General features: G+C 54.6%; 2 protein-coding genes across 14 annotated transcripts in view; one reads left to right on the top strand and one right to left on the bottom strand.

Annotated features, from left to right (window-relative positions):
- The window catches only part of LOC138164988 (oxysterol-binding protein-related protein 9), a 161,575-nt gene extending 158,202 nt beyond the window's left edge, over positions 1-3,373 (top strand). For all 11 annotated transcript variants that reach the window (XM_069093018.1, XM_069093017.1, XM_069093016.1 and 8 more), the window contains 6 exons: positions 177-240; positions 362-502; positions 974-1,052; positions 1,231-1,322; positions 2,465-2,600; positions 2,682-3,373. In XM_069093018.1, the coding sequence (XP_068949119.1) occupies positions 177-240; positions 362-502; positions 974-1,052; positions 1,231-1,322; positions 2,465-2,600; positions 2,682-2,756 (587 nt within the window). In that variant the 3' untranslated portion in view covers positions 2,757-3,373. The remainder of the gene's footprint in view (positions 1-176; positions 241-361; positions 503-973; positions 1,053-1,230; positions 1,323-2,464; positions 2,601-2,681) is intronic.
- Positions 3,374-4,023: 650 nt separating this feature from the next.
- The window catches only part of LOC138164987 (nardilysin), a 74,405-nt gene continuing 63,840 nt past the window's right edge, over positions 4,024-14,588 (bottom strand). For all 3 annotated transcript variants that reach the window (XM_069093008.1, XM_069093009.1, XM_069093010.1), the window contains 13 exons: positions 13,895-13,946; positions 12,271-12,421; positions 10,310-10,437; positions 10,007-10,169; positions 9,615-9,646; positions 9,345-9,483; positions 8,549-8,596; positions 8,279-8,331; positions 7,961-8,044; positions 7,162-7,252; positions 6,643-6,759; positions 4,457-4,546; positions 4,024-4,246 (listed from right to left, as the gene is read on the bottom strand). In XM_069093008.1, the coding sequence (XP_068949109.1) occupies positions 4,046-4,246; positions 4,457-4,546; positions 6,643-6,759; positions 7,162-7,252; positions 7,961-8,044; positions 8,279-8,331; positions 8,549-8,596; positions 9,345-9,483; positions 9,615-9,646; positions 10,007-10,169; positions 10,310-10,437; positions 12,271-12,421; positions 13,895-13,946 (1,349 nt within the window). In that variant the 3' untranslated portion in view covers positions 4,024-4,045. The remainder of the gene's footprint in view (positions 4,247-4,456; positions 4,547-6,642; positions 6,760-7,161; positions 7,253-7,960; positions 8,045-8,278; positions 8,332-8,548; positions 8,597-9,344; positions 9,484-9,614; positions 9,647-10,006; positions 10,170-10,309; positions 10,438-12,270; positions 12,422-13,894; positions 13,947-14,588) is intronic.

The following is a 14,588-nucleotide window of genomic DNA, read 5'->3' as shown; positions in this document are numbered from 1 at the left end:
GAGGGGTGGGCCGCCTCGCCCAGCTGAAGGGTGGGGGAACTGTAAGCACAAAGAAGGTTTCTGTGGTGGCACCATGGTCTGTGAGCTGCGGGGGCCTTGGCACGGTCTCGACCTGCAGCTGGTGTCTGTCTGTGCAGGGCCGGTGCCTGCTCACTCCACCTCTGCTCTCTCCACAGGCTGTGTCTCTTGTCTTGACTATGACGAGCATTACATTCTCACCTTCCCCAATGGCTATGGAAGGCAAGTAGACCGGGTTCCTTCTCCCTCCCCATGGCCTCGGCCTCTTCTCACCCTGGGCCTGGCCCTGCCTGTCACCTCCTGCACACAGCCACTTCCTGAAGCCTTCTTTTGGGTTTCACAGGTCTATTCTCACAGTGCCCTGGGTAGAGCTGGGAGGAGAATGCAGCATTAACTGCTCCAAGACCGGGTACAGCGCCAACATCATCTTCCACACAAAGCCCTTTTATGGGGGCAAGAAGCATCGAATCACAGCTGAGATTTTGTAGGTATCTCACCTGGTTCTCTGCAGTGTGCTCTGGGCCCAGAGGATGCCAGGGGCCTACCTGCAGGCTGTTGGGGGAGATGGGAGCCAGAGTGCCCTCTTCGTCCTTCCTGCCCCATACCAGGGCTGGCTTTCCCCAGCTTAGCCCTTCTGTAGTCAGGAGAAGGGCCCAGGCCCACCATGGTCATTCCCATTGCACAGATAATGAGACTGAGGCCGAGAGAAATCCAGTGACCTTTTTTCAAGCAGCTTCAGCAAGGGGATGTCTGAGCCTTCTGAGCTAGGGCCTCTAGCCGATGCTGCCTGCCCCCGCCTCTCCCCTGCCCCCGATTCTTCTTCCCTTGTTCCTTCTTGTGTCTCTTGGCCTGGAGTGGACTCTGCACTGCCTTCTGTCACTCGCTAATCGCCCCCATTGTCTCTGTTGTGCCTGGACCTTCGCTTGTGACTAACCTCTTGTCTTCTTTCTTTTAGCCCTCCGAATGACAAGAAATCCTTTTGTTCAATCGAAGGGGAGTGGAACGGCGTCATGTATGCGAAATACGCAACGGGGGTAAAGTGTCCAATGAGTCCTCTCTCCCCAAGTGATTCCCCCTGGGGCAGCGGGGTCCAGCTAGCCCCGGGCCCAGGAGCTGGGCTCCTTCTGGCAGGCATTTCCCTTCCCTTTTGGGGAGGGAGAGGGATGGATGTGGGCTGGCAGGAACAGGCCCAGGAGCCTCTCTGTCCTCTAGGAGAATACGGTCTTCATCGATACCAAGAACGTGCCTATAATCAAGAAAAAAGTGCGGAAGCTGGAGGATCAGAATGAGTATGAGTCTCGCTGGTAAGGGGCCTCCTGTGAGGCGGGGCCAAGGGACGGGGGGGGCGGGGCAGAGCACCCCATGATGGTTCTGCCGTCCTGCACGGTGAGGCTCAGCCTCGGGACTCTTAGTGGGCGGTCCGGACCTGCCCCGGGAGGGCCTGGTGGGCGCCTCAGCCCAGCCTGCTGCCCTGCAGGAAAGCTCTCCCAAGGGCCGGAGGGATGACCCGGGCCCCCCTGGCTGCTACTCCTCTGCCTTGCACGAGGAAGGCGGTTTTAGGTGGGAGGGGCCAGAGCTCAGGCACCACACTCACAGCCTCCTCTGACTGGTCCCTCAGACGTGTGAGGACAGGACGCCCTGTCACATGTCCCTGATCAAAGTCAGGAAAACTCCTTGATGATGAAGGCTGTCCCCAGGTGGGATAGCTGCCCCCTACCAGAAAGAAGCCTTTGAGCTGAGCCTAGATGGCTGCTCAAGGTTAGCTTCTAGACTGGAGGAGAGGAGCGTGTGACCTCAAGGCCGCACAATCTTTGTGGTCTTTGGAGGCCCCTTCCCACTGCTTCTGCAGTGCAAGAGCAGCTTCCTCAGCCGGGCCTCCACGGTTCACAATGGCTGCAGTCCAGCCCCAGCTCGTTTCCTGCTCACAGAATCTGAGCCAGAAAAGGAGGCACTGATCCACCAACCTGGGGATCCAAGGGGTCTATTCCAGGGGCTGGGTACATTAGTGCCTGGTAAATATGGGGGACAGCCTGGAGGCTGGGGCACCTGGTAGGATCTCATGGTCACTAGGCACAGGAGGGACCAGCCTGTCCCAGGCAGAACAAAGGGTCCTGTCTGCAAATCCGGTGTCCCTCCACTCGCCTCCTGCTGCTTCTCATCCCAGGGGCCAGAATGGGGTGGGGAGGGGGGGCATTGAAACCCAGGCACAGACCAGGAGACCAGAACCCGACCTGCCTGGGGGAGGGTTGGACAAAAACTCTTTGGGCCACTTGGGCCTGAGGGACCAGGCAGGGCCACTCATCCTCTGGAGACTCCCTTTTCGTCCTGGTCCGTGGGCTCCAGACCCAGTTCTGTTGCCCGGGCCTTTAGGAGGGTTCAGAGGTTGGAAAGGGGTCGTGACTTTCCCCGAAGAGCTTCATGGAAGGGTCTTAACTCTTTTCTTTAGCCTCTGGAAGGATGTCACATACAACTTAAAAATCAGAGACATTGATGCAGCCACTGAAGCAAAGCACAGACTGGAAGAGAGACAGAGAGCAGAAGCTCGAGAAAGGAAGGAGAGAGACCTCCAGTGGGAGACCAGGGTGTGTCCAGCCTTCCTCATGGCTTTGGGGGGTGGGGGCAGGGCCCAAGACCAGCTTCTTAAGGCCTTCCTTTCCTTGTAGTTATTCCATGAAGATGGAGAGTGTTGGGTCTATGACGAGCCATTACTGAAACGACTCGGAGCCAGCAAACACTGACCGGCAGAGGAGGGCAGAGGAACGCAGGGCCTCGGTGCCGCCGGCCCAGCCATGGCCACCTTCTCTCGGGGCTGGGGGGAGCCCCCTTCTCTTCGCAGTGGTTCCTATCTCAGGGATACTGGACTTACTGATGCAGGTGAACAATTAAAGCAGGACATGTCTCCTTTTTCTCTTGGTGGCAGTCACTAGAGCTTGGTTTCACTTTTAAAAATCCATTCAAGCTTTGAAAACATTTGTAAGCACTGGGCTCAAGCTGTGTGTGTCGGTCACACACTGGTTAGTGCCACTGCCAAGGGATGGACAAGTCTCACATACTCTTGGGTCCTATCTCTATATAAATACATATATATATACATATATATATATAAATATACATAATGGAAGTCTTCACTTACTATTCTTTACATCTGTAAATAGAGATTCCTTTGGATGGACAGTTTATTAGAAAATTATTTAGCAAACTAAGAAATCAAATGTTTTAGCATTTCATTATCTCAAAATAATTTCTGTATTTTTATTTTTAAATTGAACTATTGAATTATATAGCTAACCCTTGGCTATACTTTAATTCCACTATGGGCAGCATCTTAAGGCTTCATAAAATAATTTTCCAAACCGTTTTGTGTTTCTATTTTCTTTGAACTCTTAACCTTTGGGCAGTCAGTCAGCCCACTTGGCCAGAGCTAGACTTGACCGTCATACAAGAACATCCAACACATTTTACAGATGAAAAAAACAAAACCCAGAGTTACGTGGCTTTCCCTTGTCCATGTAGAGTGGGAAAAAAACACAGGCTGGGAATTCTGCTAATGGTGTGATCTCTACCCAGGCAGCTACAGCCTGGCTGGCAGCCTTTGTCTTCCCTGGGGTTCCTCCCCAGAGGCCCACAGCAAAGCCACGAGGTCTCAATTATGTTTTTAAAATGGACACCAATTAAAGGTAAATACAGAAACACAAAGGGCTGTCTTTATTTAAAAATGTTTTTAAAACATCATCGTTCTGTTGGCCCTGGCACTGAAGGCTACATGTGCCTGACGGAAAGCACTGGATGGTCCTTCATGCCCTCCAGAGAAACCCTCACAAGTGAACGGGGATGGTGGGGGGAAGGTTCTGGTGGGGCGGGGTGGGGGTGGGCTTCAGGATCACTACGTACGATGTGACTTTGGGTCTGTCTGTGAGTCTTAATTCAGAGGACAATCAAAGACCATGATGCAGCAGAAAATTCCCCTTCAGTGGAAGACTTAAGTACAAATTTCAGACACACTGCTTCAGGCCAAAGAGACTGCAGTTTATTTGACTATTTTATGGTAGGGGAGAAGGTTGAGAGTTGATGTGAAAGCCCTGATGTCGGTGATGGGGATGGTGGAGTCCGCCAGCAGGGGAGAGGGTGGCAGGTAGGTCAGCTGGGCCACTTCATCATAGGAAGAGTTGGAGGAGTCACAGGGGGCAGAGCCTTCTTCTTCTGTCTCATATTTTCCATAGCCAACAACCTGAAAGGGAATGTGGGTCAGCAGTGAGGGGCAAGCCTGACACCACATGACTGCTGCTTGGGCTGCAGAAGCAGGAAAGGAAGGCTTGGGCAGGACCTTGGGGCCAAGTGGCCAACCAGAGGAAACCAAGGGAAAACCCTAATCCAGAGGGGAGGGAGGGCTGAGGGAGGAGCGGGAGGGCTGGAGCTTGGCTGGCCAGGCTGTACTCACGTGCACACTGACTATTCTGCTGCCATTTCCTCTATGAGACTTGAACCAGTTCACCAGGTCTACTTTGGAGAAAGACTTGAGAGCTTGAATCTTCCAGAGAGGGAGAAAAAAAAGAACTTTATTAAATAAAGGTTAAAAGCACCATTTTCCCAGAAAAATCTTGTTAACCGAGATAAACCAGAGGCCATGATATGAATAGGCCTAGCTCAAGGCAGGGTCAGACCCATGCTGGGGAAGTCTCCTGGCACAAGGCTGCAATTGGCTGCTGCATGAATGGTCCACCGAGGCCTGGGCCAAAGGGAAGGTACTGGAGAGACGCAAAAGAGGGGAGGCAACAGCTGGGGTGGGGGACACGTGATAGGGAAGGTGAGACGACAACTCAGGAGAGCCCCTGTTGGATTGATCTGCAAGAAAGCAGACAGCTGAAGCCATGGGGCTGAGATCAGCTAACAAGTGCAGAGGAAGAAGAGAAGGCCCAATGCTCCTACAGCCTCTGCAGGTCACAAAGTTATCTACAGAAACAAGTGGATCATGGGGGGAGGGGGGGGCCCAAGGCTGTAACTGGCTCAGCCACATGATCCAAAGCCACCTCAGGATCACCCATTTCCTCAACAATCCCTCTGAAACTGCCGACCCTTCGGCTCCCCTCTCCCACAGATCAGCCCCATGAGCACTAAAGTCCAGCTCTTACTACACCTGTGTGCCCCCAGGTGAAGCTGCTCCTCCCTGGGCCCCCAGCTGTTTCTGCATCTGTAAAATGAAGGGTCCCTTCTGGCTCTACAGGCAAAAGCCTTGGCGCAGCTCCGGACTCAGTGGCCACTTCCAGACCTTCAGCACTATCTGTCCCTCCCTCAGGCCTCTCAAGTTCATGGGCTACTCCCAAGTCCTGGCATCACTGACCTCCAGGCCTTTCCCACCACCTTCCTCTGACATCCTCTTCACCTCGGTCATGCCCTGGCACAGCCCACACACTGCACCTGAAAACTTCTGGACGCTCTCCTCCAACCGGCATCGAGGTCTTATAATAAATAATAAGACCAACTAGCTGTAAGAATCCCCACCCCCATCTATTCTCACTACTTTGGGAACAGTAGTCACAACCAAAGCTGCTTTTAGCCTCGGCCTTTTTTTAATGCAATTTCACGGGCCTCCAACTTAATCCAGAGAAGAATGAACCACCAGAGAAATGCCCTCCACTTCCTCCATGATCCCATCATAAGTACAACCACCTCCCACCCCCACATTCCAGGCTGGCCCTGTCTGTCTGCTGGCCCTTCCCATCCTGTCCTGTCCCAATCATTTCTTCAGGGTTTTTCTGTGTTTCTGATGGTTATCCCAAACTTAACTAAGCCTGGACGGTCTGGATGGTCTGGAACTATCACACACAATTCATTTTTCTTTCAAATTCTCTCTCTGCTCACCTTCGCCTGTCCTCCCAAGTGTACTGGCTCACAGGGTCACCATTCTCACACCGAAGTTGCATCCCCCCCCCCCTCCACTAACTAGTGGCCAAGGACAGAAGGAATGTCTCTGGCATCATCCATCCCCATCCCCTTGTTTCCCCACACGGAGCTCAGGCCCTGTCCCTTTGCACCAGCCTCCCAATTGGGCTCCCAGTGCTCAGTCCCTCCCACACCTGTCAAATGATGGACATCTGGCAGCCCCTCACTCCTCTGCTTAACGTCTAACACCTTTCCTAGCCTGTCCAGTCTTTCACATGCACCCTATGTTCTTACCAGCCCAGCCTTCCTGATGCTCCTGGGCCTGTTCCATCTGCCTCTTAGAGGCCCAGCTCAGGCTGTCCCCTCCCAGGGGCCCTTGGGAATAACTGCCCCCCCCCCCCAAGTCCAGTTGCTTCAGGAAGTCATGGCTGATCTCCAGCCTTCCCCATGCACTCGACAGGTAACGCTGTGTGATCTAGATGGAATTCCATGATAATACAATCATCCTATCTAACTTCGGCACTGCCAGGGCCTGCAACTAACTGAATCTGCCAGCTCGGATACAGCAGGGTTAGAGGCAGGACCCCCCTGCCCTCCATTACAGATAATGTCGAGGCCCAGAGTCACCTGGTGTGGAGTGACAAGAGATGGGTCAGAACCAGTCTCCTGACCCACGGTCCAGGAAGGACGTTCAAGCTCTCCTCGTCCCTCCCGGTCAGGCTGGCCCCAGGCAGTGGCGCTTACCTCATGGGCCAGGCGGTCAAAGAGGTACTGCTGTGTCGCCACCTCGTTCCAGTTGCGGTCCACCTCCTCCCCGAGGTGCGTGTCCTCACACTCCTTCAGCTTGATCAGAGCTACGACCTGTCACAAGGGGGCACACCTGAGCCAGGAGCTGGCCAAGCCCAGCCTGACCATCTAAACGCAGCTCCCTGAGAAGCCCAGAGACAGCTGGGAAGTCTCTGGATACAGCAGCGAGGCTTTCCCCAGGGCCATGGCATCCTCCACCACGTGGGGACACAAGAGGACCCAAGATGTGGGGCCTGCCTTCCTCAAGGACCACATCAGCTAAGCTAAGTGGCTCGACTGAAATCATGCAAGTAGGAGTGACCCAGGACATGAGCTGCTCTCACCCTGACTCCAGCCCCCTCAAAGGCCCAGGGAGGTAAAGGAAACTTGCCCAGGGGAGGAGAGGCAGAAGTGCTGGATGGGTCTCAGTCTGTGAGGGCTGGAGAGGAGAGGGGGGTGACCCCAGAACCCAATTACCTGAGTATGAAAAGCATCTTCTGTTAAGTTCTCCATCCTTTCTTCAAAAGAAGAAAGAAATTCCTCTATTTTCTTATCAACAATTTCAGAGCTGAAACAAAATATTTCAAAAACAAAGCCAACCTTAGGATTGTAGATGTGGGAGTAGAAGGGACCTTTGTGGTCCTAGGACCCTAGGGTCAGGGTTCGAACACTGCCTTTGCTATTTCCTCCCAATGTGACCTTGGCCAGCACCTGTGCAATGAAGCGGCTGGACCTGGTGGCCCTGGCATCGCTTTCCAATGATTCTGTGATCCAGGCCAAGTCCCTCATCTTTCACCTGAGAAAGCCAAGGTCCCAAGAGGGTGAGGTCCAAAAGACCTGTGGCTTCAAACTGGCAGTGACTCTCACCCATTTGCCTTTCTCCTTCTCCCCCAAGATACATCTCCCACAGATCTCAGGAAATGCCCAAAGCCCATGAAAAAAAGCGTTTTCCTGAGGGCCAGGAAAGGCTGCCCAGCAGCTGGTCCATTCCTTGACCTCTGCGAAACTCATCCAGGGAAGACCCTGCCCCTCTGGTTCCTCCCTGAGCTCCAATACCTGCTGCTTCCAGACCTTCCTTCCCACATCTCCTGTCATTTGATAATCAAGAAACCCCAGGAAGCAGGCAAGTCAGAGAAGACCTGTCACCCCCACTTTCTCAGAGAAGGCAGTGAAGATGGGCTCGGCGCCCCCCCCCTGCCCTCCCCCAGGCCAAGGCTTGGGCCGCCTGCCGCCCTCACTCTCCAGAAGCCATGTACCAGTAACCCTGGGCACTTACTTGAACTTGGTGGCCTGAGTCCCGACAGTGACAGAGAAGCCCAGGATCCCTGACGTATTCCTGCAGGTTGGATAGACGTGATACCTACCAAGGAGAGGCCTTCCTCAGTCACACTGGCACCACAGACAATGGCCACTCCACAGAGGAGCAGAGAGCTGGCCTCCCACACCGGGAGGAGCTGCTGAAGCTGAGGTCAGGGGCAATGCAGGCTCCAGCACCTGCCCCCGCTGGACACACCAGCCCTCGAGGCACCCAGAGCCAAAGGCTGCCTAGCCTGCTCCCACCTGAGCCTTCTCTGCCTTGGGCCCTGCCACTCACCCCAGAGTCTGCTTGGTTCGAAGGAAGTCAAAGCAAGGCTCTTCCATGTGCATCTGCAATTCAACATGGAGGTTTCAGAGAGGCCGGCCCAGCACTGCACTCTCCCCACTCCCCAAATGACCCTCCCAGTCATCCACCTGCTTCCTCCACTAAGGCTTCCTTGCTGGCCTTCCCACAGCCACATGGCCACGCACACCCAAGCACACACTCCCGGTCTGTGGACGGTCACGGCTCCCTGAGCCCCACACCATCCCCAGTCCATACACTCACCACAAGCAACTCCATGAGCGTGTACTCCTTCAGGCTCCGGGCACCTGACTGAAAAGGGAGCTTTGTTAGTCTACAAGTGAGCAGGGGCTGGGGAGCAATGCTGAGGAGCTGAATGTTGGTGAAGGACCTGCCATGAGCACAGGCCTCTGCAGGGACCTGACAGAGCCACAAAGCCGCCCCATGTCCCAAGTGCACCCGACACCTCCAGCTCTCTGCCCTGGCCCCTCCCTCTGGCCTAGGCCACCTCTCACCCCCCTTGACCACCACAGAGCAGAGGGGTCAAAGGAGGGAGCAGGACTGCCACAGGACAACCTGGGGCTGCTACTCCCTGACCACAGGGGCACCAGGAGGCTGAGGAGGAGGAAGGGTCCACTGATGCCTCTGATTTGTTGGTGTGTGAGCCAGGGCAGGTCTGAGAGCAGGGGAGCTGGAAGACCCAGAATGGCCGGGATGCCACAGCTCAGTCCAGAGGCCTCCCCAGGCTGCGTCCCTCCCTGCTCACCCAGCAGGGGCCCCCTGGGGAGATGAGAGCTGACCAGGCCTGGCCATCTGGTAGAGACTTGCCATGTGAAAGGAGGAAATGCCAACTACTTCTTTCCCCTGCATTTCTGGGCCTGTTTCCTCCTGGCTCTGACCCTGAGCCCTGACCATCATGGTCCCCACTCCTCGTACTTTGGGTTCCCTGGTGCTGCTGAAAAATAGCCCTGGCTCCCAGGGAAGAAGCCGCTGCAGGGTCTTTGCTCCCCCAGGGGCTGCAGAGGGGGCCAGCCTGGGGGGGCTAAGGACTGACACTAACCTGGTAGTAAACAGTGACTTCAGAGTTGGCATCGCCTTTGTTAAGGGCCTTCACTTTACACAGGTGGTGGGCACCAGGCAGCTCAACGACGCGGAACTGAACAGGGATCTCCTTCTCCAGGGGCTTGAAATCCAGCTTGCTAGAGGCGAACATGGCCAGTGAGGCCTGCCCTGCCACTGCCCACCCCTGCCCACCTCGGAGCTCTCTCACACAACCACAGCTCCCTTCCCCTTCCCAAGAGAAAAGGCCCTGGGAGCCAGAGATACTCACTCAACCACATACTTCAGGAAGTCCGTGGACTCCTAAGGGGGGGAAAGGACAAGGGCAAGGTGAATGCTCTTTCCTGTTACCTTCCTCCTGCCAGACCCTAGCCCTGGCCATGTCAGCACAGGCCCCAGCAGGCATTCCCCACCAGCCACCCTGGCCTGTCAAGGGCCAGGAACACAAAAGGGAAAAGGTTCCTGCCCTCCAAGAGCTCCCAGTTGACTTGTCAGGGGCAGGGGAAGTGTGTTACTATCTGGAGAGTGTGGAGAGGGACGATGAAAAAGGCACCTCGCCGACCAGAGGGACTGGGGAGGTCAGCAGCCAGGGGCCGGCAGACTCCAGGGAGAGGGGCGCCTGCCATGGGGGCAGCGCTAGACAGGCTGCCTCCGGACACTCACCTTGCTTGTAAAGTTCCCTTGCACCAAGCCCTCCACAAAGAGCTGCGACTTGAACTCCTTCACAAAGCTGAGCAGGGCCTCGATGGTGAAGCCCTTAAGCAGGGCCTGGTACTTGTCGATCATGGACCACCGAGAATACTCCAGGATTAGAAGCCTCACATCTCTAGAAAAAGAACAAGGGACCAAGAGGGAAAGGGCGTCACCACAGCCCCGGCTCCCATGATGCAGGATGAAGGTGTGGGGGCCCACCCAGTCAGGCTCCCAAAGCCCGGGCCTCCACCTGCCCCCGGAGGCAGCACTCACTTGGCCAGAGTCTCCGGCTTAATGAGGATGTTGAAGTAAGTCTTCTTCAGCTGCTCTGCTATCATCACAAAGACAGCAGGCGTAGAATCGAAGTCGGCCAAGTAATCGATGATGAGCTGAAACAGCAGCTGAAAGGAGAAAGGGAAGAAAAGCCTGGCCAGGGCCCAGCTGGCAAGGGGAGGCCGGACCCAGGAGCAGCTCCCCCCACCCCCAGCCCCTGCAAGAATCCCTGAGAAGCCGGGGGGCTCCCCTCAGAGTTCGTCCTTCCTCTTTGCTTCCTCTGCTATCTGAGGAAGGGAGGGCGGGCAGAGCAGGGCCTTCTTGGCAGATTTCTTGGCATCCCCAGGGCCTGGCATACAGCAGGGGCTTAATACTTGTTGTTCAAGTTCACAAGTGAAGGTGGGCTTCAGGTCTCCTTCCCACCAACCCAATGCCCTTTCTACACCAGGCTCCCTCCACACAGGAGCTGCAGGGGTCCAGCATTTTCATTCAGATTGTCTGAGTGGTGGGTTTGTTTTTTTTGGTAAAACAAAACCTCAGAATGGTTACTGTCCCAAGAGATCAAATGACAGATTTAGAAAGTATTCCTGCTTGTTCAGCTCGAACATCCTAATGCTTGAGGACAATGTGTTCCATCCCCCTCCCCCACCCAGAGCCCAGCCAAAAAGCTGGGGGGGGGGGGGGGGAGCCACAGAACTGCCCCCAACGACACATGCACCTCCCTCACAGGAGGCCATTCCCTTCGCCCACCGCTGGCCTGACAGAACTCAGGTTACTTAGCTCATTAACAACTTGGATGAGGCAGACACTCAGCTAAAGGCAAGCAAATGGCCAGCAACAAGGCACAGGCCCAAAAATGAGGAGGAGAAAAAGAAATCCAGTCCTCTCACTTCCGCAGCTTGTACAAAGCACTGCCTCACCTGGCAGCCCCTCCCCAGCTCCTCCAAACACCGCAGACCACAGGAAGCCTTCCCTGCCCCTCTCCCTCTGCCGACCTCTCCCTTCTCTCTAGGACAGAGCCTGCTTTGTCCGTGTCTGTCTCCTGGGGCGTCTCCCCCATTAGCTGCTGAGCTTCTTGAGAGCAGGAGCTGTCTCTCGTCCCCCTGATGCCCGTGCTGGGCACGGGGCCTGGCACACAGTTGGTGTTTCATCAGTGTGGCCTGCCAGAGCCCACAGATCCTGTCACGCTCCAGGCTTTCCTCTCTTCTCCCCAAGGGATCCCTGAGCCCCGCACTGCAGGGCGGATGGTGATGGGATGGCCACCTCCTGGCTTGCTCTCCTTCCCTCCTGGTTTTTCTGACCACTCCTTCTCTGTTTTCTTGGCAGCTTCATCTGTCTCTGTGCTAAGCAGCTGGCTCCCCTGGGCTCCGTCCTGGGCCCTCTTCTCCTTTAAGCCCATTGGCTTCCCTGGCTCCAGCTCTGCCTCCTGCCATCCAGTCACACATTTCTACTTGCCCATCCAGGCCTGCTGCTCCACAGAGGGAAAAGAGGCCTAGGGCTGGAGCCCAGGGACACCTGGGTCTCAGTTTAGCTCTCTTGTCCCAGCATGAGGCATGGAGCTTTGCAGAGCAGGCCCTGAATGCCCATCAGGCAAGCAGTGTGAGCAGGAGCAAGTGACATGCACCCTACCCTCCTGGGATGTGCTGCTGACACCAGAGTGCTCTGTCAGTGTTGGTGGTGAGTCCGTCCTGCTGCCCCAAGGAGGCTGATGCTGCAGCCTGAGCCCCTGTGCCCTGTCCCTGCCCTGCTCCTGCACAGGCACAGCCGCCCGCCCTAGCACAGGCCGCGTCCCCTCCTCCCTGATGGCCCAGGCCACATCCCCTCCTCCCTGATGCCCGACACAGGCCCCTTCCCCTCCTCCCTGATGCCTGGCACAGGCCGCGTCCCCTCCTCCCTGATGCCCAGCACAGGCCCAGGCCCGGGCCAGGGCAGCCTCTTGGCCAGCCAAGCCTGGTACTCACAGGCAGCTTGTGGTTGAAGCCCTTCACTCGCACAATCAAGCCGTGCTCTCCGGCCACCAGCTTGTACTCCAGCTGGGCCACGTCCGCTTCATAGGCTGGCTCGGCCAGGTTGTGGGTGAGGATGTTCACAAAAATGTCAAAGAGCACCACGCTGGAGGGGGACACAAGGGGACACGGGAACTACATCAGGCTCTGGCTGCAGCAAACAGGACAGACAGGGAGCACGGGCCGGCCTGCGCCACCTCTGGGCCTGTGGAGAACTTTCAGAAGTTTCTCGGCTTTGCTAATGAAATGTTCCCCTTCCCTGTGTTATTATCTGAAAGGCTACAGGGCAGACAAGCACGAGGATGTATTATGAAGGGAGCGTTTTGGGGTCCCTTGACCTTGCTAGGTATATTCCCCTGACCTCTATAGTTACCTGCAAAGGTTACCAGGCAGATAGCAAGAGGGCGTGTAATGTTTTTTGTTTATGCCTCTGGATATGGTCCTAGAATAATACCCTAATAAGTAACTAACCTTAAGCAAGGGTAAATAGTGAACAGGATTAAGGGAGGCTCCTTCTACATTATTTGCATTTCTTAGATGGAGGATCTTTCTACATTGTCTGCATTCTTTGGGGGTGTCTACATTCTCCTGGGGGGGCATAAAAACTCTGTAAGCTCCTTGCATCTTTGGCTCTGTATGAAATGGTCCTGGAATAAACAGACTATTGATTACAGTTATTTTCACCACTCGCTAGCCCACCAACTGCGGTGGCCACAGTAGGCCCTGCACATCCGGGGCCCTTGGGGAGCTTCCCAGCTATCACCCACATGTTCTCTGTCTTCCACTGCTACTGTTCCCTGTGATCAGCAAAAGTTTATTAGATTGTTTCAAACAGAGGTCACACAGCAACTAAGTCATGTCCTTTAACCAAGCCTCAAAACCAAGTCTTCTGACTCCAAGGACAGAACCCTCACGCTGCACCATGTGGCCCCCAGCTCCAGCCAAGTCACCAAGGTCCAAGAAGTCCTGGGCAATGCCCATGGGGGGTCCACAGAGGTGCAAAAGGCCTCAGAACCCTTCATGCTGACAAGCAGCCAGGCCTTTACTAGCCCGGTTGGCTCTCCCCTGAGGTCTGTCCCTATTATAATTTTGTTGAGACTGAGCTTTTAGTTAAATATCTGTTTGTTTAAAGGAGCAGCTGAACATTCTGCACTGCTCCAGTTCCCTTTCCAGGACGCAGGACTGCGTGGATGAATGCCTGCCTCAGAGTTGAGCAATCTTTTTAAAATTTTTCCCTGGGCAGTAGGAAGACCCTCCAATCTGCTGCCATCACAGAGAATCTGAACAGCACCTCTCAGCAGACCAAAATGTATGTTATGATTTAAATTTTAATACTCATGATTTAAATAAAACAAGGCCCACTTTGATAGGCGATCACTCCAAGATCCAAGATCCACCAACCACTGAAGGTCTTATTGGCCAAGTCAAGTTACTTCTAAAGGGGAACCACTGACCCTGTCTTCAGAAGCTTCTCTTTTACATAATCAATACACCCATGATCATGTTCTATTATTAATTAGGTGAAATGAAACCATGCCCTGCATCCCCTTTCCCCCAGAAAAAAGAGAAGCAAGCTTACTTGGAAGCAGACTTCTGGATCAAAGGCGAGATGAGGTGGAAGCGGATATAGGCTGAAAGGAAAAATGAAGATCAAATCAATCAGGGAGAATGGCTCTGAGCCTCAGAGATGATTCTCAACAACACCAAACTGTCAGCATTCACTTTTTAAGCTCTGTAGTAGGCCACGCTCCACCTGACTCCTCCTCCAGTCCAGCCCCTCTTCAGAACACAGAGGGGACCCAGGATCCTCCAAATCTGTGCCAACAAAGAGCACCAATGGGGGAGAAGGAAGAGGAGGGAAGGGGAGCAGGGAGCAGATACTAACCAACTTTTCTAGGCACGTAAGGCCTGCCAAGCACCAGGCAGATTTTCCACATGACCCAGCAACAGCACCCGGGGCCATGAACAGTATGAGAATTCTGAGGCTGAGAAAGGTCACAAAGCATCTGCATCCAGGTCGCCTGGATTCTCCTTCTAGCGCGTGACCACCACACCAAGCTCCAGCACAAATGGATCATTCCCAACATGGCAGCCTTGAGCTGACAAATTCTTTGGTAAAGCAAAGTCCAACATGAATCTTGGTCTTCTGCTTCTGCCGAGAGTGGCAGAACATGGCTCAGGCTGTTCATAAACCATGAGAGAAGCACTGGTTCCCTAGCATCAGACCCTTGTCTCATGACCAGAGTCAAAACAAGAGTGAATGAGCCAAATCA

The sequence above is a fragment of the Petaurus breviceps genome, unplaced genomic scaffold (genome assembly GCF_028583685.1).
Source record: "Petaurus breviceps papuanus isolate PSGF00001 unplaced genomic scaffold, PetGlider_PUasm1.0 207, whole genome shotgun sequence".
In the NCBI taxonomy this organism is placed as follows: domain Eukaryota; kingdom Metazoa; phylum Chordata; class Mammalia; order Diprotodontia; family Petauridae; genus Petaurus; species Petaurus breviceps.
This window is presented reverse-complemented; position numbering and strand designations above follow the sequence as displayed.